This window comes from Pezoporus wallicus, unplaced genomic scaffold (genome assembly GCF_028554395.1).
Source record: "Pezoporus wallicus isolate ANWC-B61680 ecotype Strahan unplaced genomic scaffold, APGP_CSIRO_Pwel_v1 contig_14114, whole genome shotgun sequence".
Classification (NCBI taxonomy): Eukaryota; Metazoa; Chordata; class Aves; order Psittaciformes; family Psittacidae; genus Pezoporus; species Pezoporus wallicus.
Genome location: NW_026635323.1, coordinates 63,973 through 90,457, shown reverse-complemented (window position 1 = coordinate 90,457; position 26,485 = coordinate 63,973). Strand labels below are relative to the sequence as shown.

Here is a 26,485-nt window from a genome sequence, read left to right as displayed (position 1 = left end):
AAAGGGAGCTGGGGAGGACCACTGGGGAGGACCAGGAAGTGGGATGCTGGGGGTTGGACCTGGATGATCTTAAGGTCCTTTCCAGCCCAAACTGTTCTATGATCCCATGTTGTCACCCCCCGAGGAACCAGGGTGGGATCTGCTTCTCCCTGTCCAGCCCCAGCATCTCTGTTTTCTCCCAACAGGTCCTTCACCGCACTGGGCTCAGCAACCCCGATGGGCTGGCTGTGGACTGGGTGGGAGGCAACCTGTACTGGTGCGACAAAGGTCGGGACACCATCGAGGTGTCGAAGCTCAACGGTGCCTATCGCACTGTCCTGGTGAACTCGGGTCTGCGTGAGCCCCGGGCACTGGTGGTGGATGTCCAGAATGGGTGAGAGCCTGGGGGACCTGCACCTACTCCTCTGTGCCCTTCTTCCATCTTCCCTAGTCCCGGAGGTTGGGAGATGGGATGAGGTCTTCCCTCCTCACCTCTAGGGCTCTTGGCTGCTTCTCCCTACCCATCACATCAGTTCAGCCATTGGGCACTCACTGCTGTGGCTTGGGCTGGACTCAGTCTCCCTCCGCTCTTCTGTTCCATCCCCAGTTACCTGTACTGGACAGACTGGGGGGACCACTCCCTCATCGGGAAGATCGGCATGGATGGCACCAACCGCAGCGTCATCGTTGACACCAAGATAACTTGGCCCAATGGCCTCACCCTGGACTACATCAACAGCCGCATCTATTGGGCTGATGCACGGGAGGACTACATAGAGTTTGCCAGCCTGGATGGCTCCAACCGGCACACGGGTGAGAGCACCGGGGTCCCACCAGGGCTGGCTATGGTCCCCAGCTCCACCACCTCCTCTGAGCAGGAGGAGAGGTCTGCTCCTTGGAAGGGGTGGCGTGAGGCTGAGCCACCCATTCCCCTTGTTGCAGTGCTGAGCCAGGACATCCCGCACATCTTTGCCCTCACGCTCTTTGAGGATTTCATCTACTGGACCGACTGGGAGACCAAGTCCATCAACCGGGCCCACAAGACCACGGGAGCCAACAAGACCCTGCTGATCAGCACCCTGCATCGCCCCATGGACATCCACATCTACCACCCCTACCGCCAGCCTGATGGTGAGCTGAGATGTGCCCGCACCAGGGCTCGAAGCTGAGGGTCCCCTGCCTTGGTCTGACTCGTGGTTGTGTCTCTGTTCCCCCCTCCCAGTTCCCAACCATCCCTGCAAGACCAACAATGCTGGATGCAGCAACCTCTGCCTCCTCTCTCCGGGCGGGGGGCACAAATGTGCTTGTCCCACCAACTTCTATTTGGGCAGCGATGGCAAAACCTGCGTCTCCAACTGCACGGCCAGCCAGGTACGAGAGCCCTGCCTGCTCGGCCATGCCCTGGCCTCTTGTGCTGTGCTTTCAGCAGGCCCCAGCTCCTCTGCTGGCGCTGGTGCTGTGCATCAGGTGGCTGCAGGCGCAGGCAACACTTCCCTCCTGTGGCACTTGCCAGCACACGCAGAGTGCAGTCGTTTGGGGGTGCCCAGGGGAGCCAGAGGGTATCTGTGGGTCGAGGTTTCCCCCCAGCATCCTGGGGGTGGAGTGCCTGGGAAGCGGGATAAAGCCTTTGGGGTCCTCCCTCCCTGCGCCCTCAGCAGTGCGGGTCTCTCCATCGCAGTTTGTCTGCAAGAATGACAAGTGCATCCCTTTCTGGTGGAAATGCGACACAGAGGACGACTGCGGGGACCGCTCGGATGAGCCGGAGGACTGCCGTGAGTGACCGCAGCGTCGGCCGGGCTCCTGCCAGCCCTCCAGCATCGTGTGCTGTGCAGAGCTGCTGGTCTGGTCCCCCCCCAGCCCCACTGCTTAGCTGGCCTCAGGGCAGTGCTGCTGCTCCCTGCCAGCTCCAGCACAGGGCAGAGTCACCCTGTTAATGGGGCTTAAGGAACAGGGGTGGGGGGATAACAACAGCCAACTGCTGCTCTCAGTTCACTGCACCCCAGTTGGGTGCTGAGGAACCCAGAGGGGAAAGTGGGAGGTTAAGGTTTACCAGAGCACACGTCTCACCCCGTCTTGCTCACCCCGCAGCTGAGTTCAAATGCAGGCCAGGGCAGTTCCAGTGCTCCACTGGGATCTGCACCAACCCGGCCTTCATCTGTGATGGGGACAACGACTGCCAGGACAACTCGGATGAAGCCAACTGTGGTAGGCTCCCCATCTCCTCCTCGCAAGCCCAGTGTCCCAGGAAGCAGAGGTGCAGTGGGTCAGGTCCTGAGCTGGCTGCCTCCTTTCCCCAGATATCCACGTCTGTCTGCCCAGCCAGTTCAAATGCACCAACACCAACCGCTGCATCCCCGGCATCTTCCGCTGCAACGGGCAGGACAACTGCGGTGATGGAGAGGACGAGAAGGATTGCCGTGAGTGTGGGGCTGGGAGCCATGGGGCATGTGCACGCTTGGGGTGAGGAGCTCAGTGCTGCGTCGGATGCGTGTCTCCTCCGGGCAGGGGCTTTCTCCTTTCCTCTGCCCACTGTCCCCCTGCAGACACTTCTGTTTCCTAGTGGAGATGAAATCCTTAAATCCCTTGAAGCGGCAGGGTCAATATTTGCACTGGATTTGCACTGAGCCTATTGCACAGCTGAGGGATTAAACTGGAACAGGGGAAGCTCAGGTTAGGTGTAAGGAAGCAGTTCTTTACTGGGAGGCACGGGTTGCCCAGAGAAGTGGTGAATGCTCCATCCCAGTGTTCAAGGCCAGGTTGGAGGGGGCTTGGCCAACCTGGTCTAGCGAGGGGCATCCCATGCCCATGCCCGTGGATGAGCTTTAAGGTCTTTTCCAACCCAAGCCATCCCATGGCTCTGATCTGCATCCCCCGCTCAGTGGGGGAGGGGGGGAGAGGTTATGGGGCTGTGCCCCACTGCCTCTCCTGACTGCTTCTCCCCGCTGCAGCGGAGGTGACCTGTGCTCCCAACCAGTTCCAGTGCGCCATCACCAAGCGCTGCATCCCTCGTGTCTGGGTGTGCGACCGGGACAACGACTGTGTCGATGGCTCAGATGAACCTGCCAACTGCAGTAAGAAGACTGTGAGGGATTGGGGGGGGTCCACACTGAAACCGGGAGCTCCCCGGTGCCTCTGCGTGCTGCGGGTCCCTGTGGGCAATGGGTGATGGTGGGGATGATTCTGCCTTGGTCTGCCCCTCTCTCTGACTTCTCCCTGCTTGCAATGGGGGGATCTTGCCCTCTGTGTTGCAAGGCTGCTGGCACAAGGTGGTGCTAACCCCACTTGTGCCATCTCGTTCTCCCCCCCCCAAGCACAAATGACGTGTGGCGTGGACGAGTTCCGCTGCAAGGACTCGGGCCGGTGCATCCCAGCACGCTGGAAGTGCGATGGGGAGGACGACTGCGGGGATGGGTCCGACGAGCCCAAGGAGGAATGCGGTGAGCAGGGGCTGGGGAGAGGAGCCCCGAGGGCACCGTGTGGGCAGGGAGCCCTATGGCAGGGCAGCGCTGATCCCATCCTGTCCCATCCCAGATGAACGGACCTGTGAGCCCTACCAGTTCCGCTGCAAGAACAACCGCTGCGTGCCGGGTCGCTGGCAGTGTGACTACGACAACGACTGCGGGGACAACTCGGACGAGGAGAGCTGCAGTATGTGCTGCCTTCGAGCCTTTGCTGTGCTGGGAGCTGGTGGAGAGTGGCTCAATCCCCCCCATCCGGCCCCAAGGCCTGCCAGTGCCCCCCAGCTCTAGAGGGGAGCATCAGTGGATGGGTGCTTGGTGCCAGGGTTCCTCCTGCCACAAGTGGGGCAGGTAGAAGGGAGGAGGTGACCCCAGCATCCACATGGGCTCTGCCACATCCCAGAGGGGCCGCGGCAGAGCCAGACCCTCTCCCCACCATCAGCTCCCACCCGGGTCCTGCTGTCTCCCTGCAGCTCTCTAGGGTGCAGCTTTCTGTTTTCTGTTGCTTTCACATCGTGGGGTTGAGTTTGTGCCATTTCACCTCATCTTATGTTTTTCTCCATTTTCACACTGTCGTTACGGGGCACTCAGAGGTAGGTTCCTGCCAAAATCTTTCTAATTCCATGTACAGTCCCTCTCGAACAAATGAAGACCATAAGTTCTAGGTGAGGGCAGAGGGGTCGGGACCCGACAACCCAGCCGGATTTATCCATCATCAGCACCAGCATCTCCCTCCACAGGAGCCGCAGTCGGGGAGGCTCCGACCCTGCTGCCTCCACCACCGGGGCCCATGCATGGCTCACACTTGGCTCCAAAATCCATCCCCTCCTTGACCCTTCCTGCTCTGCCTCCCTTTTCCCCTATAGTCCTGCTGGCTTCTGCTCTGCGGCCAGAGCGGCCGCCTGCCCCACATGTCCTACCCTAGGGCAATAGGGAAGGGAAGGATCCCAGTGGGAGACTGCCCTCCTGCAGGCAGGTTTGGCACTGCCTGTGTTGGTGTTGGCCCACTGGGCTGCGAGGGCTCTGTCCCCACGCCATGCAAGGAGGGGACCATGTGCAAGCGCTGCTAGACCTGGCCATGGGCAGCAGGGAGCTATAGGGCTGGTGGAGAACGACGTGGGGGGACACATGCAGCAGGGAAGCTGCCAGGAGCTGGTCTGTATGGCCATGGTACCCCCCCACAACCCCATTTCCCTGCAGGGAACTGGGATGGGAAGGGACCGCGAGGTGGCATCAGCCGTGCCCCTCTTTGGCCGTTCCCCAGCTCTGCTTGCCCCCCACTCTGTGCCTCTGGACCTGTGTCTGTGCCCCCCCCGCAGCCTGCCTGCAGCTCCCACTGCGGGCTCACCCTGTGTCCTCTGTCCCCAGCGCCCCGGCCCTGCTCCGAGAGCGAGTTCTCGTGTGCCAACGGCCGCTGCATCGCCGGCAGATGGAAGTGTGATGGGGACCACGACTGCGCGGATGGCTCCGATGAGGTACCTTCACCCTGTGCGCCGCTGGGGACCCGGCCTTGGCCACCGGGCAGGGGCTGAGAGCCTGCTCCTGGAACGGGATGCTGCCCTGCGCGGGGCTGTCCTGGCTGACTGCTGCCCCTTGACTTCCCCTGTGCAGAAAGACTGCACCCCGCGCTGCGAGTTCGACCAGTTCCAGTGCAAGAACGGGCACTGCATCCCCATGCGCTGGCGCTGCGATGCTGATGCAGACTGCATGGACGGCACTGACGAGGAGAACTGCGGCACTGGGGGTAAGGGCAACGCTGCGAGTGTGCCTCGGGGCCGGTTGTCCATGTCCCCTCGTGTCTCCTGTGTCCCCAGCGCGGGTGGGAGCACTCTGGGCATGCACAGGCACATATCCAAGTGCTGGAGAGCCCCCCAGCTGTGCTGTAAATTGGAGCTGTGCTGGAAATTGGAGTGTAAATTGCAGTGCCAGGCTGGGGTTTCGGTAGCCGGGCAGCGGCATCTCACGGCTCTCCTCCTGTCCCATTGCCGTCGCAGTTCGCACGTGTCCCCTGGATGAGTTCCAGTGCAACAACACGCTGTGCAAGCCCCTGGCCTGGAAGTGTGACGGGGAGGATGACTGCGGGGATAACTCGGACGAGAACCCCGAGGAGTGCTGTGAGTGATGCTGCATTGCCTCTCCCCGTTCCCCGGCATGGGCTGCAGGGGCAGCGGTCTGAGGGGTGACAGTCCCCGAGCCACGGGTCCCCTTTGTGCCAAGGGGGGGCTCCAGTCGGAGGTGCTGGGGCTGGCGATGGGGAGCGGGGCTGGGCCAGGAACTGGGCCGTTGTCTTTGCTTCAGTCTCTTTGCTTTAGTCTCCGGAGCCCGCTCGCCCTCGTGGGACCAAGCCTCCCCGGAGGCCGAGGCCGAGCAGCAGCTTGTGACAAGCGCGACAGCCCGGCTATGGCGTCTCCTTTCACCGTCACCGTTTGTTTCTGTTTGCCGGTGCAGTGAAATTCCAGTGTCCCCCCAACAGACCGTTCCGCTGCAAGAACGACCGCGTATGTCTGTGGATCGGTCGACAGTGCGACGGCATCGACAACTGTGGAGACAACACGGACGAGAGGGACTGCGGTGAGCGGGGCTGCCTCCGGGCACCGCGCCGGGGTGCAGTGCGTTGCAGAGCACCCCAAAACCGGGTGCCGGTGTCCTTGTCGCCATCTGCACCATTGGCACCCTGAGGCTCCGGCGGGGATGGGTGCCCGTGGGCAGGGAGCGTCACAGCCACAACCCCTGCTCCCGCAGAGTCACCCACGGCCAAGCCCAAGAGCTGCAGCCAGGACAAGAACGAGTTCCTCTGCGAGAACAAGAAATGCATCAGTGCCAACCTCCGCTGCAACTTCTTCGATGACTGTGGAGATGGCTCCGATGAGCAGTCCTGCTCCCATGGTGGGTGGGCATTGGGGTGGCAAAGGGGGGGACACTGGGGGGAGCTGCGAAGGGGCTGACAGCTCATCCCCCGCTGCAGACCACAAGTCGTACGACTGCATGACCAACACCACCATGTGTGGGGATGAGGCCCAGTGCATCCAGTTGCAGTCCTCCACGTACTGCACGTGTCGTAGAGGCTTCCAGAAGGTGCCAGACAAGAATTCCTGCCAAGGTACTTCCCGACACTGATAGATGAGGTTTGGGGTCAGGCCATTGGGGTTATGGTTGGGTTTTGCCCCCAAGATGGAGCATCAGAAATGGTGTCTGTGGGGCTTGGAGAGAGATGGGGTCTCCGAGTGCTGGGTAGCACAGACCAGCCCCTGAGGTGGGCACCCTCCTGTTCTCCCCCCGACTCCCATCTCCCATTACCCAGACGTCAACGAGTGCCTGCACTTTGGGACGTGCTCCCAGCTCTGCAACAACACCAAGGGCTCCCATGTCTGCAGCTGCGCCAAGAACTTCATGAAGACGGACAACATGTGCAAAGCAGAAGGTGAGGAGGGCATGGGGCCCCCTCTTCCCTCCCTGCTCCTTCTCCCCATGCACCTCTGCCTGCACCAACATCTCCTCTTCGTCCGCAGGCTCCGAGCACCAAATCCTCTACATCGCCGATGACAACAAGATCCGGAGCATGTACCCCTTCAACCCCAACTCTGCCTACGAGCCGGCCTTCCAGGGCGATGAGAACGTGCGCATCGATGCCATGGACATCTACGTCAAGGGCAACAAGATCTACTGGACCAACTGGCACACGGGCAGGATCTCGTACCGGGAGCTGCCCGCCTCTTCCACCGCCTCCACCGCCTCCAACCGCAACCGGCGCCAGATCGACGGCGGTGTCACCCACCTCAATGTGAGCTCTGCCGGGGGACCCGGCGGGAGGCACCGGGACCGGGCTGCTGGCATCCTCTGCCCTCACCTCTTTGTCCCCTTTGTGCCCTTCCCAGATCTCGGGGCTGAAGATGCCGCGGGGCATTGCCATTGACTGGGTGGCCGGGAACATTTACTGGACGGACTCGGGGCGGGACGTCATCGAGGTGGCGCAGATGAAAGGCGAGAATCGCAAGACGCTCATCTCGGGCATGATCGATGAGCCCCACGCCATCGTGGTCGACCCACTTAGGGGGTGAGAGGCTTGAGCCCTTTCTCCTTTGCATCTTCCCGGTCCTCGCTCTGGCTCCTCTTGCCAACAAGCCCGTCCATGGGGAAGCTCCCTGTGCCCAGTGACCGCTCGAGCCAGCTGGCTCCTTGGGTCATGATGGTGATGCTATGGGGAGAACAGGGGAGGATTTCCCTCTCCATGGGGCCTTGGAATGTCCTCCTGCTGTTCCCCTCCTTGCTCCCACGCCGGGAGTGACCTGCCCGTGTCCTTTGCAGGACTATGTACTGGTCAGACTGGGGCAATCACCCCAAGATCGAGACAGCGGCTATGGACGGGACCCTGCGCGAGACCCTGGTGCAGGACAACATCCAGTGGCCAACTGGTGAGCAAAGACGGGTGTTGAGGGGGGCACAAGGGGTGGTGAAGACCTTGCAGGGGGTATGTACAACCCACCCGTGCTGGGGAGGGTTGACCATGCAGCTCTGAGCCCCATGGCAGGAGTATGTAGGGGCCATGACTTGGTCAAGAGGGGCTCGGAGGGTGGGTTGGGGGCCTCAAACTCAGTGTGGGGGGGTGTGTGTGACCCCTCAGGCCTGGCTGTGGACTACCACAATGAGCGGCTGTACTGGGCTGATGCCAAGCTCTCCGTCATCGGCAGCATCCGGCTCAACGGCACCGACCCCGTAGTGGCCATTGACAACAAGAAGGGTAAGCTGGAGGACCCCAACACCGCCCCAAACGGGATCCAGCATCCCTCATCAGCCCTGTCCCAAGGCACTGAGCAGCTGAGTGTGCCCCCTCTTTCCTTCCCCAGGGCTGAGCCATCCGTTCAGCATCGACATCTTCGAGGACTACATCTATGGAGTCACCTACATCAACAACCGCATCTTCAAGATCCACAAGTTTGGGCACAAGGCTGTCACCAACCTGACGTCTGGCCTCAACCACGCAACCGATGTCGTGCTCTACCACCAGTATAAGCAACCAGAGGGTGTGTGCCAGGCCCGGGACCCCCACTCTGCTCCTGGGGCGGGAGGGAGATGCCATCAAGTGGGGCTTGATCTCTGATGTGGGGCATTGATGGAGCTTGGGCAAGAGACTCGGCCACACGAGCAAGGGGCACCTGGATGGGCAGAGCAAGAGGGTGGATGGGGGGGGACGGGGACAGATGCAATGGCAACCCCAGGGCGTTGGGTTTGCACAATGGGAGATGCCCCGAAGCTGCTGGGGGGAGCCCCACATCACCCCTTCCCTCTCGGCAGTGACCAACCCTTGTGACCGCAAGAAGTGCGAGTGGCTCTGCCTGCTCAGCCCCAGCGGCCCCGTCTGTACCTGCCCCAACGGCAAGCGCCTGGACAACGGCACCTGCGTGGTCATCCCCTCGCCCACTGTCTCCCCCGTTGGTAGGTGATGGGGAGCAAGGAGGAGGAAAGGGGGATGCTCCCCACCCGAGCGCGGTCCCGCTCACCTCCATCCCTCCCTCCCAGTGCCCACCACCGATACCTGCGACCTGGTGTGCCTGAACGGCGGTAGCTGCTTCCTCAACGCCCGCAGGCAGGCCAAGTGCCGCTGCCAACCGCGCTACAACGGCGACAAGTGCCAGATTGACCAGTGCTGGGACTACTGCCAGAACGGGGGCACGTGCGCCGCGTCCCCATCGGGTAAGGGGCCGAGCCTGGGGGTCGGGGCTGCTCCTGGCTGCGTAGGGAGCGATGCTGATGGCTCTTGGTCCTTCAGGGATGCCCACCTGCCGCTGCCCCACCGGCTTCACGGGGCCCCGGTGCAACCAGCAAGTGTGCACCGACTACTGCCTGCACAACGGGAGCTGCACCGTGAACCAGGGCAACCAGCCCAACTGCCGCTGCCTGCCCACCTTCATCGGGGACCGCTGCCAGTACCGTGAGTGCTGCCTGCCCAGGGCGAGGGATGCGATGCGCTGGGTCTGGGGGATGCTCTGGGGAGAGCTCGGCTTCCTCTATGGGGGGAGTTGTCTGTGGTGACCCGGGGTGGGGTGGTGGGACCGGCACCCCTGGAGGGAACAGCGTGGGGCTGACCCCACGTATCCGCTTGCAGGGCAATGCTTTGACTACTGCGAGAACGATGGGGTTTGCCAGATGACAGCCAGTGGGGCCAAGCAGTGCCGCTGCCCTCCGCAGTTCGAGGGCGCCCAATGCCAGGACAACAAATGCTCCCGGTGCCAGGAGGGCAAGTGCAGCATCAATAAGCAGAGCGGAGAAGTCTCCTGCATGTAGGTGCCGGGGACATTGGGTCCATGGGAGGAAGAGGGGACGGAGGGTGCAAGGGTAACGGTGTCCCTGTGGGTGGATTGGGCAGAGCTGGGATGCTGGAATTCAGTGTGGGAGGCGCAGGAGCTGCGGGCATCTCTCCCACTAAGCCCATCCTGATGTGGGGCACAGGGCAGGCCTGGGGGGGTTGCCGTGTGCCTGACCCCCTCTGCCCCACAGCTGCCCGGATGGGAAGATAGCCCCGAGCTGCCTGACCTGCGACAGCTACTGCCTGCACGGCGGAACCTGCTCCATCAGCGACAAGACACAGCTGCCCCAGTGCCTGTAAGCCCCACAGGGGATGGGGGGGTACGGGAGAGCAGAGGGAGATGTGACTGACAGACCCCCATCTGTGTGCCCCCCCCCCCCCCGGCCCCCAGGTCTGTGCCCCACCTCTGCATGCTGTCCCCCAGCCCTTGCTAACCCCGATGCTCTCCCCATGCTCTCAGGTGCCCGGTGGGGATGACGGGAACACGCTGCGAGGACTTCATCGTCAGCGAGCAGCAGAGCAGCCGTATGTGTGGGGCAGCCCGTGGGGCCTGGTGCCAAACCCGGGGGTGTGTGTGTGTGTGTGTGTCAGGGGGTGTCTTTGCTGCTGATGTGACTGTACCCGTGCCTCTCTTCCTGCAGGAACAGCCTCCATCATCATTCCCATCCTGCTGCTGCTCATCCTCCTCACCGTGGTGGCTTTTGTCTGGTACAAGTGGAGGATTAAAGGGTGAGCCCGGCGCAGAAACCCTCCTTGTAGGGCTTGAGATCCTCACTGAAGAGGGATAAACAAGCGGGGACCGCTGGGGAATGGGGGCCCGGCGCTGCTGGCACTGACCCTCTCCCTCCCTCCCCAGCGCCAAGGGCTTCCAGCACCAGCGCATGACCAACGGTGCCATGAACGTGGAGATCGGGAACCCCACTTATAAAATGTACGAGGGGGAGCCCGACGACGACGTGGGGGAGCTGCTGGATGCGGACTTCGCCCTGGACCCGGACAAGGTGAGGGGGGCCCGGGGCCGTCGCGGCGCAGCGATGCTGTGCTGGGGCGAGCGGCAGCGATGGGGACGGCGTTACCTGTGCCCCCCCCCGCCATCCTTTCCCCCTCCCTGTTCCCTGCAGCCCACCAACTTCACCAACCCCGTCTATGCCACGCTGTACATGGGCGCCCACAACAGCCGTAACTCGCTGGCCAGCACGGATGAGAAGCGGGAGCTGCTGTCACGAGGCGCGGATGACGACCTGGCGGACCCCCTGGCATAGGGGCAGGATGGGGGGCACAGACACCCATTGCAGGAGGCGGGGGGGGGGGGGGGGGGGGGGGGGGGGGGCTGAGAGCCACTGTATAAATGTACAAATGAAGGATTATTACTTTTCTATGTGAGCAGTATTATTACCTGTATATTCCCCGGTACCAGGCCCCCGGCGCCTCATTGCCAGATCCAGCTTTGGTTTCTTTTCAATCTCTTTACATTTGGACCCCCCCCTCCCCCCGCCCCACCTTTCCCCTCCCCTCTCCCTCGCACCCATGGGTGGTGCCGCGCTCGGGGCAGGGGGGGGCCAGGCCGAAGCTCTGGCCTTGGGGTTGATGGGATGCAAGGGGTGATGGTGATGTGGGGCACAGAGCAGGGGCCATGCGCTCCCCTCCTCTCAACCTCTGTCTCCCCCAGACCCTGCAGCTCCTCTATCCAGGGGCCCCGTTTCCTTCCTCCCCCCCCCCCCCCCAAATCTGCTGCTTCCTGGGTCCCCCCTTCTCCTGCAGCTTGGCCTCTGCAACCTGGCCCCCTTATCCCCTCTCCCCACCTTTTCCTCCATCACCCCCCCCACCACCCGGCTCTGCCCAGCTGTTACAGGGGGCAGGGATGGAGCCCCCGCTCCGGTGCAGGGCTGAGGGTCCCCGGCCCCTCGCTCTGCTCTCGCCCCATCTCCAACATGCACATTTTTTAACAGGAAAACAAAAACGCGACAAATCCATGGAAACGACCTGGCTTTTATAGTAGAAATAAACAAGACGCATGTGGGGGGGGGTGGGGGGGGACGGAGGAGCGGGGGGGGGGGCGGGGGGGGGGGCAACCCCATCCTTTTGTTGGGGGGAAATGTTTTAATAATAATTTTTGCTGGATTACTTTACAACTAAAACAGATATTGTTATAAATAAAATTTTTAAAAACGGAAGCAGGCTGATGGTTGTGGGGAGGGGGTTTGGGGAGGGGGGGGCAATTGGGGGGCTGGGGGGGGGGCATCACTCTGCCTTCACCCCCTCAGAGCCCCGAGGGGCACCACAGATGGGCGCTGTGAGGGCGAAGGGTGGCGGCGCTGATGTTTCCCATCCCCAAGGGGAAAGGAAGGGGGGGTTTGTGTTGTGTATGCGTGGTTGTGCCCCCCCCCCGGGGATCCCCGGAGCGCCCCCCGCTCCGGTCCGCGGTCACCGATGCAGTACCCGGAGCGGCCACCAGGTGGCACCGCCGCCCTCGAGAAGGGAGCCGCGGCTGGGGGCTGCACTCGCACCCTATGAGCGCGCCCCCACGCGGCGGGCAGGGGAACAGCCCCGTCCCGCTCAGCACCGGCCGAGGGTCTCCGGGGTCCCCGTCCGGTCGCCCCCTCGAGTGTCCCCCCCACGGTGCCCACTCGTGTGCCCCTGCACGGCTGAGCCTCACCCCGGTGCTGCTGCCCCAGCACTGAGGGCCGAGGCAGGGAGTTTGAGGGGGCAGCAGCAGCACCCGTACCCCCAGGGCCGGATGGGGGCTCATGGTGCTGAGCTGGACGGCGCGAGCGCTGTGCTGGAGGCGTCGAGCCGTGCCATGTGCCAGCACCGCGGTGGTGGTGGGGAGAGGGCAGCCCAGGCTGTGGGGGGCGATGCTCAGCACCCTCCTTGCCGGCACCCACCTCGCACCCCCCCCCTCTCCCCACCTCGCTCTGCGGGTGCAGATGTGGCTGCTGCCTTTGAAAAGCCCCAAACCGCTCTGCAAAGGGATCCAGCGCGGCCTCAGATCTATTTCAATACCGGCTCTTTGTTCACTTATCGGTTTCTTGTATCTCCCCTAGAGGGTTTTTTTCTCTCTTTCCCCCTTTCACCCCCCCACCCCTTCTTTTTTTGCTTCTTTTTGCTTCAAATGTCTTTATTTGTTCAAATCTTCACTCGTTTCCCCTCATCATTCCTCTGCCTTCCCATGTTTAGGCCCATGGGCTGTTGATGGGTTGGGAAGGGTCTGTTCAGGACCCCAAGTCCTCTTGCAGACGCTGCTGAGACCCTTAGGGACACCAGGACCCCACCCCAGGCATCCCCAGTTGCGTTGGGTGCCAGGTCCAAGGGTACATGGGCTATGCTGGGGTTCACTTGTGGCCATGGGGCAAGCGGGGTGACCACCGGGATTGTTGGAAGTGGGATGCAGGAGACCCAGGGCCTGGCACCGGCTCTAGTGCCAACCGGTAGCACTGGCATGGAGTCAGCAGTGAGCACCCCCCTGCACCCTGGCTATGGACCCTGGCATGGGGTGCATGGCGCTGCTGTGGGGCTGGCTGGGGCCAGGCCATGCGAGGACTCACATCTTCCAGCTCCTGTCCCCTTCCTTCCTCTCCCTTCTCCATTTCCCTCCCTTCCCCTTATTTCTCCTTTACCTTTATTCATTCTGTCTCCACACATCCGTGCGGCTCTGCAATGACCCCCCCCCGCTTGCCCCCCAGCCCTGCCGACACCGCAGAGGGTGGAAAATAATAGGGATAACAGTGATAATAGTGATAACACTACAGTGCAAGTTCTGGGGAGGGATGCTGCTGGGGGGGGGGGGGATATGAACACCTCACACCCCCTCCGAGGGCTGGAGCGATGAGCACACGTGTGGGTCCATGCAGTTTGCATGGCCAGCCTGGGATGCTGTGTGTATGTATATGTGTGTGTTATATGTGTGTATGTATATGTGTGTATGTGTATGTGTATGTGTATGTATATGTATATGTGTGTGTTATATGTGTGTATGTATATGTGTGTATGTGTATGTGTATGTATATGTATATGTGTGTGTTATATGTGTGTATGTATATGTGTGTATGTGTATGTCTATGCATATGTGTGTGTTATATGTGTGTATGTGTGTGTATGTGTGTATTATATGTGTGTATGTATATGTGTGTATGTGTGTGTATGTGTGTATTATATGTGCGTATGTGTGTATTATATGTGTGTATGTATATGTGTGTATGTGTATGTGTATGTATATGTGTGTGTTATATGTGTGTATTATATGTGTGTATGTATATGTGTGTATTATATGTGTGCATGTATATGTGTGTATGTGTATGTGTATGTGTATGTATATGTGTGTGTTATATGTGTGTATGTGTGTGTATGTGTGTATTATATGTGTGTATATGTGTATTATATGTGTATATGTATATGTGTGTATGTGTATGTGTGTATGTGTGTGTGTGTATATGTGTGTATGTGTGTATGTGTGTATGTGTGTATATGTGTGTATGTGTGTATGTGTGTGTATGTATATGTGTGTATGTGTATGTGTGCATGCATGTATATGTGTGTATGTATATGTGTATATGTATGTGTGTCTGTATGTATGTGTATGTGCATGTATGTATGTGTATGTGCATGTATGTATGTGTATGTGTGCATGTGTATGTGTGTATGTATATGTGTGCATGTGTATGTGTGCATGTGTATGTGTGTGTTCACACTGTGAGGGGTGCAAGGCTGCCCCCCAGACCCTTTCCTGGAGGATGCTCCCCCTTCTCTGCTGGAGTCTTTAAGGGGGGACCCAGCAATGGGGGAGCCCCCTCCCCAGGTCAGGGAGGACCGACTGCCCCAGTGCAGAACTGGTGGGGTGCTGGCATCACCTAAAAGTGGGGGGCAAGACCAGGGGTATTGCAGGGTGCTGGGGTCTCATGGGGGTGGGGGGGCAGCCCCGGCTTTATCCATGGGTGCGGGCGTTTCCCAAAAGAAGAAGACAGGACCAGCGCATCGCGGGATGCGGGGATGGGGAGGGGGGGGTAGGACCAGCGCATCGCGGGATGCGGGGATGGGGGGGGGGGTAGGACCAGCGCATCGCGGGATGTGGGGGTCTCCCAGAAGCGGGGATGGGGGGGGGGGGGGGTAGGACCAGCGCATCACGGTGTCCGGCCCCTCCCGTCGCAGCCGCTCCGGGGGGTGCAGCGCAGGGGCCCGGTGCCCCCCCCCCGCGGGCCGGGATTGGCGGGGCTCGGCGGAGGCACCGCCCGGCCCCAGCAAGTCTCCAACTTTCTTCCTGCCTCCCCCTGGCCGCCGCCTCCCGCCTCCGCCCGCCCTGCGCGCTCCGTCCAGCCCGGGAGCCCCGGGAGCCCCGCGATGCTCCGCCGCCGCCTGCCCCTGCTCGGGCCCTGGCTCCTGCTGCAGGTACCGGGGCACCGGGCGCGCACCCCCGACAAAGTTGCTGCTACCGGGGGGGGGGGGGACACACGGACCTCGGCATCCCGGGTGCGATTACCGGGATGGGGGGGGGGTTGCACCGTAACGGGGAGGGGTGGGGGTAGAATCCGCGCTGTGAGCGAGCGGGACGTGGAGAGAGGATGCTGGGGAGACGTGCGGTTTGGGGGGGGGGGCTCCGGCAGCCACGGAGATAGCAGAGATTTGGGGGGGGGGGTGTGCAGGGAGGTGAATGGGGGAGTTATGGGGGGGGGGGGTCCTGCTCCCCCCAAGTTGCAAAGGGCGCAGAGCTGACCCGGGGGGGGTCCCGTCGTTAGTGCAGCACCGAGCCCCCCCCCCCCCCCACCCGGTGCGGAGCGCGGGAGGCGCCGTCTGGCAGGTGCGGGGGGGGGGGGGGGGGGGGCAACGAGACGCGCGAGACGGAGCGGGGGCGACCGCGCGTGGGCAAGCCGGGGGGGGGGTGGGGGGGACACAAGCACCCCACAACCCCCCCCCCGTTGTGTCGGGGTGAGACCCCCCCCTCCACTGTGTCGGAGGATGGGGGGGGGGGTCGCTTGGGGGGGGGCGGTACCCCGAGGTCGGGAGCGCTGGAACCACCTGCAGAGGTGACGCCTCATTCCTGTCGTGATGGGGTGCGGGCTCAGCTCCGGCGCTGCCGTGGCCTTCGTCCTCCTTTGAGGGGGGCCCCCTCCCAAAGCTCCGGGCCCCCCCCCTCCCCTCCCCTCGGGGGTGCCCCTCGGTAGTGGCCCCGGGTACTCGATGCTTCCCAAGGCCACTCTCACACACCCCCCCCCCCCGCCATCTCCTCTTGGAGCCTGGGTTTGGGGGCTCCATTTATCCCTGTGGTGGTCATGAGCAGGGGGTGGGATTCATGCCCCCCCCCAGCCCAGCAGATCTGATTTCCTGACACTCCATTTTTACTTTCGGTATTCCATGAATAAAATCAAACGAGCCAATTCCCTCTTCGGAATTGGATGCACATCAGGGACACCCCCCCACCCCCCCCACCCCCAGCACAATCCCACCCCCCAGGCAAAGGCTCCTGCAACTTATTTCTCTGGCACTGGTTCCTCTCTGGGTGTCCATGGATGGATAGATGGGAGTGGGGGTGCTCTGCGTGACCCCCCCTCCTTCCCATGTCCATCTAATGCAGAGTGTCTGTCGGTGCTGGAGCTGCTTCAAGATGAATGGGTTTGTTTTGATGGAATCGGGGGCTGGGCGCTGCCCTGCCACCCCCCCCCACCCCCAATCCAATCCCCACCTGCACACGATATGGGGGCTTGCAGTGGGGGCCAGCGCACGAGCATGGGGAATGACCGCGGGTGATGCTGTTGGGGGTGCAGCGAACCCGAACCCCTTCATGAGCCTGGTGGCATGGGGCTGGGGAAGGGAAATGGGGCGGCTCCTGCCCCACTTTGTCCTCTTGGGGAGAAACTTTCCCAGGGGGACCCCAGCGGCTGCCCCCAACCCCAATCACTGCACCGGAGCTCCCCAGTGATGGGAGCAATGGGGCAAAAAGGCAGACGTGGCTGCACAGCGGGTAGCAGGGTGGGTTTAGAGAGCTCCTGCTGCTGTCTATGTGTGTGCACTCACCCCCCCCTCGGCCCCCCACCCCTCATGGCTGCTGCTGACCCCGGGATTTGCTTTCTCCTTCCCCACGCCTGAGCTCGGGGTGGCAGCGATGCTGCCCGTGGGTGCTTGCCCTGCCTCAGCCTTCCTGTTGGTGCTTTAGATTGTTCTCTGCTCGCTGAGTGTTAAACCCTGGGGGTCCCCCAGAGCTCTGCCTTTCCCCTGGGCTGAGCCACCCCAGGGTGCACCCAGGAGAGAGCCACAGCAGGGCAGGGGCAGGCGGTAGCTCCAAGGTGCTTTTACCACCTCGAAGGGGTGTTAATTTAGCAGAGAGGAAAGGCAATTCCCGGCCAGCAACCTCCTGGCCTTGGCCGGGAGGCAGATGCCAGCCTTGGCCCCGTGGTCCCTGCTGCCCAAGTGATGGACATGATGCTGAACAGGAGCCAGAGGGGGTTAGGCTACCAAGGCCCTGGAGCAGGCAGGAGTGGGAGAGTGCAGCCAGGCTGCCCAGAAGCAGAGTGGGATGTGGTGGGGCTGGAGCTGGGACACTGGGTACCTTCCCTGTACCTCGGCAGCAATGTGCCTTCCCATCACCGGCACCGTGCCTCGGTTTCCCTCCTTCAAGGCAGGGAGGTGAGATAACGGGTGTCTGTGAAGCACCTGGAGTGTTGCTGGCAGGTTTTCCTTCCTGGATTAACCCTTTCCAGGGAAATTCTGCTTTGAAGGTGCCTGTGGCCATGCCGGCGGGATGCTGGTGGTGCGGGATGCTGGTGGTGCGGGATGCGGGATGCTGGTGGTGCGGGATGCGGGATGTGAGCCACCGGGAAACTCACCCCACTTCATTCCCTTTCCCTTGCTGTCACCCAGGCGCTGTCACACGTCGACTGGGTTGTTGGCTGACAGATGGCTTTGCTCTTAAGCAGATGCTGCCAGCCCTTTCGGTGCAAGGACACCCCTAATTCACCCTCCCTGCTCCCATTAACAGGGTCGGACGGAACAGTTTCATGGCTCAGAGAACCCCATCTGTGGCCAGGGGAGGGTAAATGGGGTTTGGGTCTGGCCGGGTGCAGCGCCGCAGGGTCCAGGATGATGCCCGGGCTGGGGGAGCCGCATCCTCCTTCTCCCGGTTGCTGCGGCTCTCCGGAGCTGACCGCGGCTGCGGCGGGTGCTGTGTGCTCAGCATGGCTGAGCTAATCTATCGCCAAACAAACACACTCTGTTATTCCGAAAGAAGGTTTCCAGGCGACTCATTTCCCTTTTTTTAATAACTCTTCCCTGTGGTGCCCTTTGCACCCTGAGCTGGGAGATTCAATAAGGATGGAGCCTGGAGCGTGGCGCGGCTCAGCCTCCCACCGAGGGGGGAGCGCTGGCTGGGGACGGGGGGGGGCACCCAGGGGTGCCCCCCGGCCAGACCCGCTCCTGCTCCTCCACTGTGTTGTTCTGGCTGCAGTCCATCGCTGCTTTATTGCTTTCCTCTCCCCCCCTCTTGTTTTTAATTGCCGGTTTACAGCCGGGAGGTGTGTGTGTGGTGGAGGGGGTGGCCTGAGCTTTGTCCCTCTGCGCCAGCTACACCCATTCAGCCCCTTTGCTCATCACACCTATGCCAATTAACACCCCCAGATTAATGACTTTTGCCCCCCACCCCTCCAATCACAGCTCCTCCTTCTTAAAGCCCCAATAGGGGGGTGATGCTGCATACAGAAGCCCCTATATTCCCCCCCTCTGCCTGCCCTGGCCAAGCTCCAGCATCAATGAAGAGCTGCCTGGCTCAGGCTTCGCGCTCGGGCGCTGAAGGTAAATGGCCCAGGAAAGATGAAGCTTCCTCTCCAGCCGCTTGGATTGCTACTAAAGAAATAATCACGTCCCTTTGCCCGTGTTCCCCCCTCCCTGCCTTTTCTCTTTTCCTTCCCTGATCGCTGTTGCAAAAGGAAAAGTCATTGTGGGAGCAGGAGCCTGGCCTGCAGGAAAGATCTGCTGCGAGAGCCCCCGTGGCGCCATGCACTGGGGTTCATTTTCCCCTCCTCAAATAAAGCCCTGCCAGACCCCGTTGTGACCACTGCGCACTGTGGCACAGACCCCATCCAGACACAGCGGTGGCCTTGGACCCTCTCATTCCTCCTCCTGTCCCCCCAGCACTGAAGCCTCCATCCGGGGTTCCTTGGTGATGCTTTACACCGCCCAGCCTGGAACCTGGGCAAAGTGGGACTGAATCTGGCCCTGGAGGTTCCCAGGGGGCTTAGCAGGGACCCCTTGTGCTGAGCTCCTAATGGGAGCCAGCACTCAGCTGCCATGCGGCACATCCTGGTAGCTACATCCCCCGTGATGCCCTTGAGGGTCTCCTGCATCCTTAGGGTCTCTTGGAGGGCTTGGACCAACCTCTTGCTTGAGGGGACACACACACAGAGCCGTATCCCTGCCACTGCTCCCCCCTTCTCCTCATGGGGAGAATAAATCTCAGCTGGCTCTGGGAATGGGGTGGGGTGGGGGGTGCATAGGAACAGAGTGTTTGCCCCTTTCCATTGTGACCTTGTGTCGTCGGTGGAGGGGGGGGACACGCACAATGTGTGGTGCGGGGGGAGGGGGGGGGGAGGAGGAAGGGCTGGAAATGCAATTTATGATCCCACCTGATACGATCTTATAAAATTTCCCGGGCACACTCGAAATTACATTTCCATAGCTCGGGAGAAGCGATCTCGGTGCGCACCGATACCTGCCACTTTTATGGCCACATTTATTGCAATAATAAAGTGAAATGGGGAGGCGATGGGGGGGGGTGGGGGGGTGGAGGTAAGGGCTGCGGTCCCTTTGGTTTGGAGGGGGGGGCTCGGAGGAAGATGGGGCAGCCTGCTGTGCTGTGGGGAAACTGAGGCCAAGGGATGAGGAGTGGGACCGCTGTGTCCTGGTTGGATCAGGAGCGACCCGAGGCTCATCCCTGCCAGCTCTGCCCCTGTTTCCCCGCATGCCATCCACGGAGCTGGCCCCCCCCTCACGCAGTGCCAGGTCCCAGTGGTCAAGCCAAGCTCTGGATGGCATCAGGGACCCCTGGCATGGGGTGAGCAGGATTCAATTCCCCCCCCCGGAGCCCATCAGCAAGCGCGTCCCCATCCCTCCATCCACCCCTGCGCCCCCTCATCTCTCCTGCACACCCACCTGCGCACCCCTCTCCCCCTTCCCGCTCCGTTTATCTCCTCATTTTCCCATTCCTTCTCTTTTCTTCCTTGAGTCCAATGAGTCACACAAGCCCTCAATCCTTTGCCTGGTGCTGTCTCCTCCTTCTATTATATTTTTTCCTTTGCTCTTAACAGCACTTTTCTCTTTCACCCGTGGGGGGAGAGACCGGGGATGCTTTCCTGCTTCCCCCCCCCCGCACCGTCAGCCACCTCCCAGCTCCTGTCTCACCATGAAGCCCTTAAAAGTAATAAATAAATAAAACAACGGCTGAGAAAAGAAAAGGCAGGAAACGAGTGACAGGGAAAAGGAGCCAAAACGAAAGGAAGAAGGAAGGGGAGGGGGTGGGGGGGGGAGAAAAAAAAAGTCCTACTCGGGCTATGAAATATTTATTAGCCAGCGCGTGCCGAGCCCGTTAATAAAGCCCCAGCATTTGCATATTCTCTCCGTCTGCGAGAAGCGAGGTGTCTGTTCAGGGGGTGAAGGCAATCGCATCCATGGGAAACCAGTTCCCCCTGGCTCCTGCCTCCCCAGCCCTTGGGTGAGCCTTGCTTTGGGAGCAAGGACCCCGCTGCGTGTGCAAGGTTGGGTGCTGGCAGCCCGTGATGGTGGGGTTGGCTTTGGGGAGCTCATCCAGGCTCTCTCCGAAATGCCAATGGGATGCTGGGGTCTCTGGGGCTGGTGCTGAAGGTTTTGGCTGTGTGGTTGCGGTATGGAAGAGGCAGAGGAAGGACCAAGGAGGTCTTTGTGTGGTCACGCTGAGCTCAGCTCCAAGGCAGGATTTGTCCGGCTGTGCAACAGGGTGCCCGTGAATGGGTGCCCCCCAACTTGCCCCATCGGTGACCCACTTGGTCAGAGCTGGGAGCCAGGGAAGGGCTTTCAAGTGTCTTTGAGCTGGGAGGCGGGGGGGGTTTCTCCTCCTGTCCTTGTGAGGCTGAGATGAGGGGCTCTTCCCTTTGTCCCTACCCCATCCTGCGCCCCATTCCTGCCCCTCCTGCTACCCTCATCCTGCCCTGCAGCCCGTGGCAGAGCAGCAGCATCCTGGGGAGGCTGGGTCTCGCCTTGTGCTTCTGGTCCCTGCCTCCTCCCAGCTCCACCAGCACCCTGGACCTGGCCCAGATGTGCCCAGTGGCATCATTGCCCTGGCACCAACGTTGGCACCACCAGCACTTGCATTGCTCTTGCGTGTGCACCCAGGAGCGTGTTCAGCCCGGGGGTTCCATCACACTGAGGAGGGCCACAGGCTCCCCTGCAGTGGTGGCACACAGGCAGAGCCACCTTGCTCCATGCACGCCCTGCCCAGCCCTGTGTGTGCACACACGTGGAGCCGTTTGTGCACATTCAGCTGCAGGCATTTGTTGCATGCATTTACACACCCGCTGCAGCCGCTGGGTGATCTTGGTGCCCTCCCACCCACCACCATTGCACCCCTTCAGCACCCATGCGCTCGGGGCCCTCCCGCAGAGCCTACCGCTGCACCTCGTCCCCCTGCCACCGCATTAGCACCCGCGCCGTGCCGGCGAGATAAATGGGAGCTGTCAGAGGCACCTTGTTTGCTGCTAACCTTTGGAAATGCCACGCCGCCCCGGGCTGCACCGCACCGGGGGGGGGAGCGGGCCCAGGGGGGTTGTGGCTCAGCACCTCCAATTAATCTCCTCGCGCTAACGAAGGCAGCGGGATGACAGCGGAGAGGCCAGCTTGACCTATGGGGAGACCCCCAGCAGCAGCTCTGACAGTGACCCCCGCTGTGGTGGGGGGGAAGCGGGGTGCAGGGGATGGGGTCTTTAGTGCCGTCGTGGGTGCTCTGCTCCTGGCACAGGCAGGGGCTGGTTTGCCTTGAGGTCGTGGGACTGTTGTCGGGGTGCTGGGAGCCCCTCATCGGCGCTGATGTGCTCCCCTCCCTCCACCAAGGTGACCGTGGGTCTCGGGGGAGCGGCTGACGGCGCCTGGCCCCGCCAGCAAATGGGATGTGAGTGGCCATCACCGCCGGTCCTGACAAGCCAAATTGATGCCGGCACCGAGTCCCTCTGCAGCCCCCCCCAGCCCTTCCTGCATCCTTGCTTGTGCACACGTGGAGCGCCACACGGCAGCCCCATGGGAAGCGCACAAGGGGCTCGAGACCCCCAAAGCGATCACTGTCACGGGGTGATGCATGGATGCAGCAGCCTGTGCATGTGCGACAAACACACAGGAACGGCGCATGGGGCAGAGCTCGGCGTGACCCGGGATAGATCCCGGTGCAGCCACAGGAAGGGAGGGGGTCTCTGTGCACGTCCATGCGGAGCCAGGAGCCCCGGGACGCCCACGGACACTCCGAGAGGTCCCTGTGCACGTGTGCGCGCTGCACCCCGAGCGCTCGCAAGCAGGAGCATTAATATTTAACGCGAGGTGTGAGTGGGACCTGCCCTGAATGCCAACAGCGCTGGCAGGGTGCAGGGGATGACCTTGGCTCCCCTCAGCGCTGTCATGGAAGAGGCTTGACGTGACCCTGCTCTGTGTTGCCCTTTGCCCACAGGGCTCGGGGCACCCCGTCCTCCTGGGGGGCGGGTGCTGAGGGTCTCCCGCACGCTCCCCATGCTGCCCGTTGATCGATAGACAAGGCTGCATTGGTAGTTGCTGCCCTGCTCTGCAATTCCCTTTCATCCCTTGCTCCACAGCAGCTCCCGGTGTGTGTGTGTGTGGGAGCTTCCAGCCTGGCCTCTCACCCAGAGGGGCTAGGGGCAGCTCTTTCCCCGCCCATGCCCAGTCTGTGCCCCACAGCCCATCTGGTCTCAACCACCTGCCCAAGCCCATGGCCCTCAAGTGATGGAGGAAGCTGCCGTCAGCACCTCCCCATAGTTCGTACCCATCTCCTCCTCACAGCCTGTCCCTGCCCCTTCCCCACCCCTACTGCATCTCTGTCTCCATCAGTTCCCCATCACAGCCCCGTTCCTATCGCATCCCTGTCCACATCATTACCGGGGGATCGTGGATGAAAGAGAAAGGAAAACTGAGGCAGGGGACCACGGCGGCTCGTGTAGCACTGCTGGGGGAGCTGCTTGTCCTGGCTGTCAGCCCTGGCTGAGGTGGGAAGCCCCACGAGGGATGCGGGGGTCTCCTGGGCTGATGAGTACCTAGGAGTGGGGTGGAGGGAGAGCGCAGTCTCCCCGGGGCCACCGTCCCCCCACAGAACGCTGCTCTCCTGCCTGGAGGGGGGATGCTGGGGGCAGCCCCTTCTTCCCCTCCCCTGGTTATCTCTGCATCTCCCGGTCCTGCCACGCTCGCTCCCTCTCTCGCTGGCTGGTGAGGGCACCCGGCTTTGAAGCTGCGTTGAAATATAGATAAGGGCAAAGGCAGCAGCCGCGCTCAAAGCGAGATTGGGGAGGGAGTCGGGGGACGTCAGGCCCGAGCGGGGGCTGCGGGAATGCTCAGCCTCACACTGCACAGAGCCCCCCATAGCGCCCTTCCCGAGACCCCCAGAGCCTTCTCCCCTGCGCACAGACGGGCCCGAGCCCCGGTGGCACAGACGAGGGCGAGCAGGGGCTGGAGCAGACTTACGGGCTCAGCCCAGCACAGGCAGCGTTTATGGGGATAAGGCGATAGATCCTGGAGACAGCAGCGCAGCCTGGCCTGGGGGTCCAGCTTAGCAACTGGAGAGGAACGGGGACAGCGCGGAGCCGGTGTCCGCGGCAGCCCTGCCCGGTGCTGCTCCATCCCTACTGCGTGCCCCGGTGAGAGCAGCCCCTGCCCGGCCTGAGGAGGGGTCCAGGGGGGCTCTCCCCTCTCTGATGGGGCTCATGGGAAGCAGCATGAGCCATTATGGGGTTGCTGCAGGGCGGCTGGTGCCAGGATGGGTCCCCAGTGCCTCCAGCACCTCCTGCAGCCCCCGGGATCGTGTTGAGCGCTGAGGAGTGCTTCAGTTCCCCCCACCCCACCCCCCGGGCTTCCTCTGCTCGCTCCCCTCCTCCCCACACCCCCCTTGGGATGCAGGTCGTCCGGAGCAGGAACTGCCGGAGCACCGGGCAGCTCGCCGGTGACAGTGATTGACGAGGCCGGGGCTGACGGAGCAGCATCCTGCGCACCAGAGCAGCTGGCAGGGCAGGCAGGGCCACGCCGGGCACCGCGGTGCAGAGCCAGCAGCAGCCGAGCTGAGGGATGGGGAAGCGGGGAGGGGGAGCAGCTTCCCGAGGTGGGGACGTGGGACAAGTCCGAGATGGGGTCTCAGGGTGGGAGAGGTGCTGCTGGCTCCGCTCACCTTGTGGTGTCAGTGCCCGCAGCCAGACATGCAGAGCTGCAGCCGTGGGGACTCTCAGGAAGGGGATGCTGTGTCCCATCCCCACTGATGCTGGGGTCCTTTTCTCGACCGGAGCTGCCTTGGGGTGCCCGTGCCCATCAGCACCTCCCTAAGGGGGCTCACAGCCCACCCAGGTTGAAGGGACCAGGTCTTCTATCACAGCTCCCTGCCTTGATTCACCTCACCAGGAATGGGGCTGCTTCTTTCCACCCTGGGGGACCCCTTGCCCCAGACTCCTGGCTCTGCTGGGCGAGGGGCTGTGCTGGTACAGGCTCCTTGCAGCCCCCGGGAGGTTTTCCCTCTGCTGCCCATCATTTACGCTTTTGCTGCCAATTCTGCTGAATGCAGAACGAGGGGTCCCCGCTCATTCCTTGCGTGCCCTCCTCCCCGGCACACAACGCTCACAATGCACACAATGCACCCCATTCTCCAGCCGTGTCTGCCCGATGCAATTATCCTGGGGGGCGGAGTGGCTGCCATGCAGCCTGGCAGGGGTCTGGCGTTTCAGCTGCACATCAGAGGTGCTGCCTAATGCAATTAGGCTTTACTGGCAGGCAGCGCGGGACTCTGGTGTCTTCCCATATCCGGGCATGCTGATGCCCTGCGTCTTAACAGGCATCACTTGTGGGGCAGGCGGTCATGGACTGGCCGGCATCCTGCTTCCTCTGGCAAAGGGATGTGGTTGGTGCTGGAGAAGCAGCCCCAGCTCCTGGCATGGGGATGGCACGGGCAGGATGCAGCCATGCTTACACCAGTGGCACGGCACCAACGGAGGATGCGGTGCCAGAGGGGTGCATGGTGCTGGGGGGTGCATGGCCACAGACGGGCTGCAGGAGGGGGATGCGGGAAGGGGGATGCGGGCAGGGGGATGCAGCAGGCACAGCTCCCCCAGTCTCTGCTCTCTCCCCAGGCGGTGTGTGCTGGGGGCCACATTGCCAAGACCCTGGGGTACCTGGAGCTGGGCACCTCCGGCCTCCTTAAGGATGTTCCCTATGGCACCATGAAGCCTCCGGTGCTCGACCCTGGGCGGCTGGTTCCAGCTGAGCCCCCCCGGGGCGCAGGGAGCCCCTGGGACTGGCAGAAGAACCAGACAACGGGGGAGCTGCTGAACCCCCGCGCCCGGCGCAAGCCCTCGCTCAAGTCCGGCCGCACCAAGAAGATCTTTGGATGGGGCGACTTCTACTTCAACATCAAGACGCTCAAGTTCAGCCTGTTGGTGACGGGCAAGATCGTTGACCACATCAACGGCACCTTCAGCGTCTATTTCCGACACAACTCCTCCAGCCTGGGCAACGTCTCGGTCAGCATCGTGCCCCCTTCCAAGGCGGTGGGGTTTGAGGTGCTGGTGCCGGCCCCAGCGCCGCTTTCCCTCCCAGCCCCTCAGCAGAGCACCCTGCCCGAGGGGCGCCCGGCCAAAGCCCTCAATTGCCACGTGGAGTATGAGAAGACGAACCGGGCGCGGAAGAACAAGCCCTGCCTGTACGACCCGTCTAAGGTGTGCTTCACCGAGCACACGCAGAGCCACGCCGCCTGGCTCTGCGCTAAGCCCTTCAAAGTCATCTGCATCTTCATCTCCTTCCTCAGCATCGATTACAAGCTGGTCCAGAAGGTCTGCCCCGACTACAACTTCCAGCACGACAACCCCTACTTTGGCTGATGGCTGCGGGAAGGGGCAGTGGGCATCAGAGATGGAGGCAGAGGGGGACCAGGGGCTCCTGGATCCCGTCCCTGGCTGCACAGTGCCCCCCATTGCTGCCGCACCGACCTCCCCTTCCTCGCTGGGTGCTGGCCCTAATGCCCGCTGTGTGCCATGCTCCCATGCACTGGGATGGGGTCCCTGGGAGCGTGCGGGCTGGTCGGGGGGTACAGCCCCGTGCAATGGCATCAGCTGGGTGCGTGTCACCCCCGGGGCAGGCACAGTTGTAGCAGGGGGGATTTGGGGTCACAGTGCTGGTGCAAGCCCCCCTCAAATTTGCCCCCCCCCAGGCTGCTGCCTGTCTCCCACCTGCAGTGAAGGAGTACCATGGCTGGTGCCTGGGGGCCCAGGGCCCTTGCTGGGGGCTGCTCCCCCCCCAGCTCTGGGCAGGGACTTCCTCATATTTTTTTAATAAAATTAAAATGAAAAAAAAAAGCAGAAAATAAAGAAAAACATTGGGAAAAAAAAAAAGGAAAAGTGTTGGAGTGTGTTGAGCCCACACCGGCGCGATGCGGGAAGAGGAAGGAGGGATGGGGGGGTGAGTGTGTCAAGGATGGTGTGTGTGGTCAGGGATGGGGTGCGGGGCTCAGGGATGGGATGAGGGGGGCAGGGATGGGATGCGGAGA

General features: G+C 62.0%; 3 protein-coding genes across 3 annotated transcripts in view; all 3 read left to right on the top strand.

Annotated features, from left to right (window-relative positions):
• Window positions 1-11,431, top strand: part of LRP1 (LDL receptor related protein 1) — a 64,231-nt gene extending 52,800 nt beyond the window's left edge. Inside the window, exons 59-89 of the mRNA XM_057418823.1 lie at window positions 186-373; window positions 587-792; window positions 922-1,110; window positions 1,202-1,350; window positions 1,658-1,751; window positions 2,068-2,184; window positions 2,277-2,396; window positions 2,928-3,050; window positions 3,291-3,416; window positions 3,511-3,627; window positions 4,806-4,912; window positions 5,049-5,181; window positions 5,432-5,551; window positions 5,886-6,008; window positions 6,180-6,323; window positions 6,403-6,537; window positions 6,739-6,858; window positions 6,947-7,218; window positions 7,313-7,491; window positions 7,743-7,849; window positions 8,059-8,175; window positions 8,282-8,458; window positions 8,730-8,870; window positions 8,955-9,128; window positions 9,205-9,366; window positions 9,541-9,715; window positions 9,933-10,037; window positions 10,202-10,266; window positions 10,383-10,470; window positions 10,598-10,742; window positions 10,863-11,431. Of these exons, the coding sequence (XP_057274806.1) occupies window positions 186-373; window positions 587-792; window positions 922-1,110; window positions 1,202-1,350; window positions 1,658-1,751; window positions 2,068-2,184; window positions 2,277-2,396; window positions 2,928-3,050; window positions 3,291-3,416; window positions 3,511-3,627; window positions 4,806-4,912; window positions 5,049-5,181; window positions 5,432-5,551; window positions 5,886-6,008; window positions 6,180-6,323; window positions 6,403-6,537; window positions 6,739-6,858; window positions 6,947-7,218; window positions 7,313-7,491; window positions 7,743-7,849; window positions 8,059-8,175; window positions 8,282-8,458; window positions 8,730-8,870; window positions 8,955-9,128; window positions 9,205-9,366; window positions 9,541-9,715; window positions 9,933-10,037; window positions 10,202-10,266; window positions 10,383-10,470; window positions 10,598-10,742; window positions 10,863-11,003 (4,359 nt within the window). The 3' untranslated portion in view covers window positions 11,004-11,431. The remainder of the gene's footprint in view (window positions 1-185; window positions 374-586; window positions 793-921; window positions 1,111-1,201; window positions 1,351-1,657; window positions 1,752-2,067; window positions 2,185-2,276; window positions 2,397-2,927; window positions 3,051-3,290; window positions 3,417-3,510; window positions 3,628-4,805; window positions 4,913-5,048; window positions 5,182-5,431; window positions 5,552-5,885; window positions 6,009-6,179; window positions 6,324-6,402; window positions 6,538-6,738; window positions 6,859-6,946; window positions 7,219-7,312; window positions 7,492-7,742; window positions 7,850-8,058; window positions 8,176-8,281; window positions 8,459-8,729; window positions 8,871-8,954; window positions 9,129-9,204; window positions 9,367-9,540; window positions 9,716-9,932; window positions 10,038-10,201; window positions 10,267-10,382; window positions 10,471-10,597; window positions 10,743-10,862) is intronic.
• Window positions 1-26,485, top strand: part of SHMT2 (serine hydroxymethyltransferase 2) — a 33,371-nt gene that overhangs the window by 1,796 nt on the left and 5,090 nt on the right. The gene's annotated exons all lie outside the window — the stretch shown is intronic.
• NXPH4 (neurexophilin 4) lies at window positions 14,994-25,938 on the top strand. The gene is made up of 2 exons (XM_057418811.1): window positions 14,994-15,123; window positions 25,074-25,938. Exons 1-2 carry the CDS (start codon window positions 15,076-15,078, stop codon window positions 25,818-25,820), a joined length of 795 nt encoding a protein of 264 aa, XP_057274794.1. The 5' UTR covers window positions 14,994-15,075; the 3' UTR covers window positions 25,821-25,938.

Excerpts from the sequence above, each read along its gene's own strand:
- NXPH4 (XM_057418811.1), top strand. The coding sequence starts at position 15,076 with ATGCTCCGCCGCCGCCTGCCCCTGCTCGGGCCCTGGCTCCTGCTGCAG. Across the intron at positions 15,124-25,073 it reads GGCCCTGGCTCCTGCTGCAG|GCGGTGTGTGCTGGGGGCCA; the intron begins GTACCGGGGCAC and ends CTCTCTCCCCAG.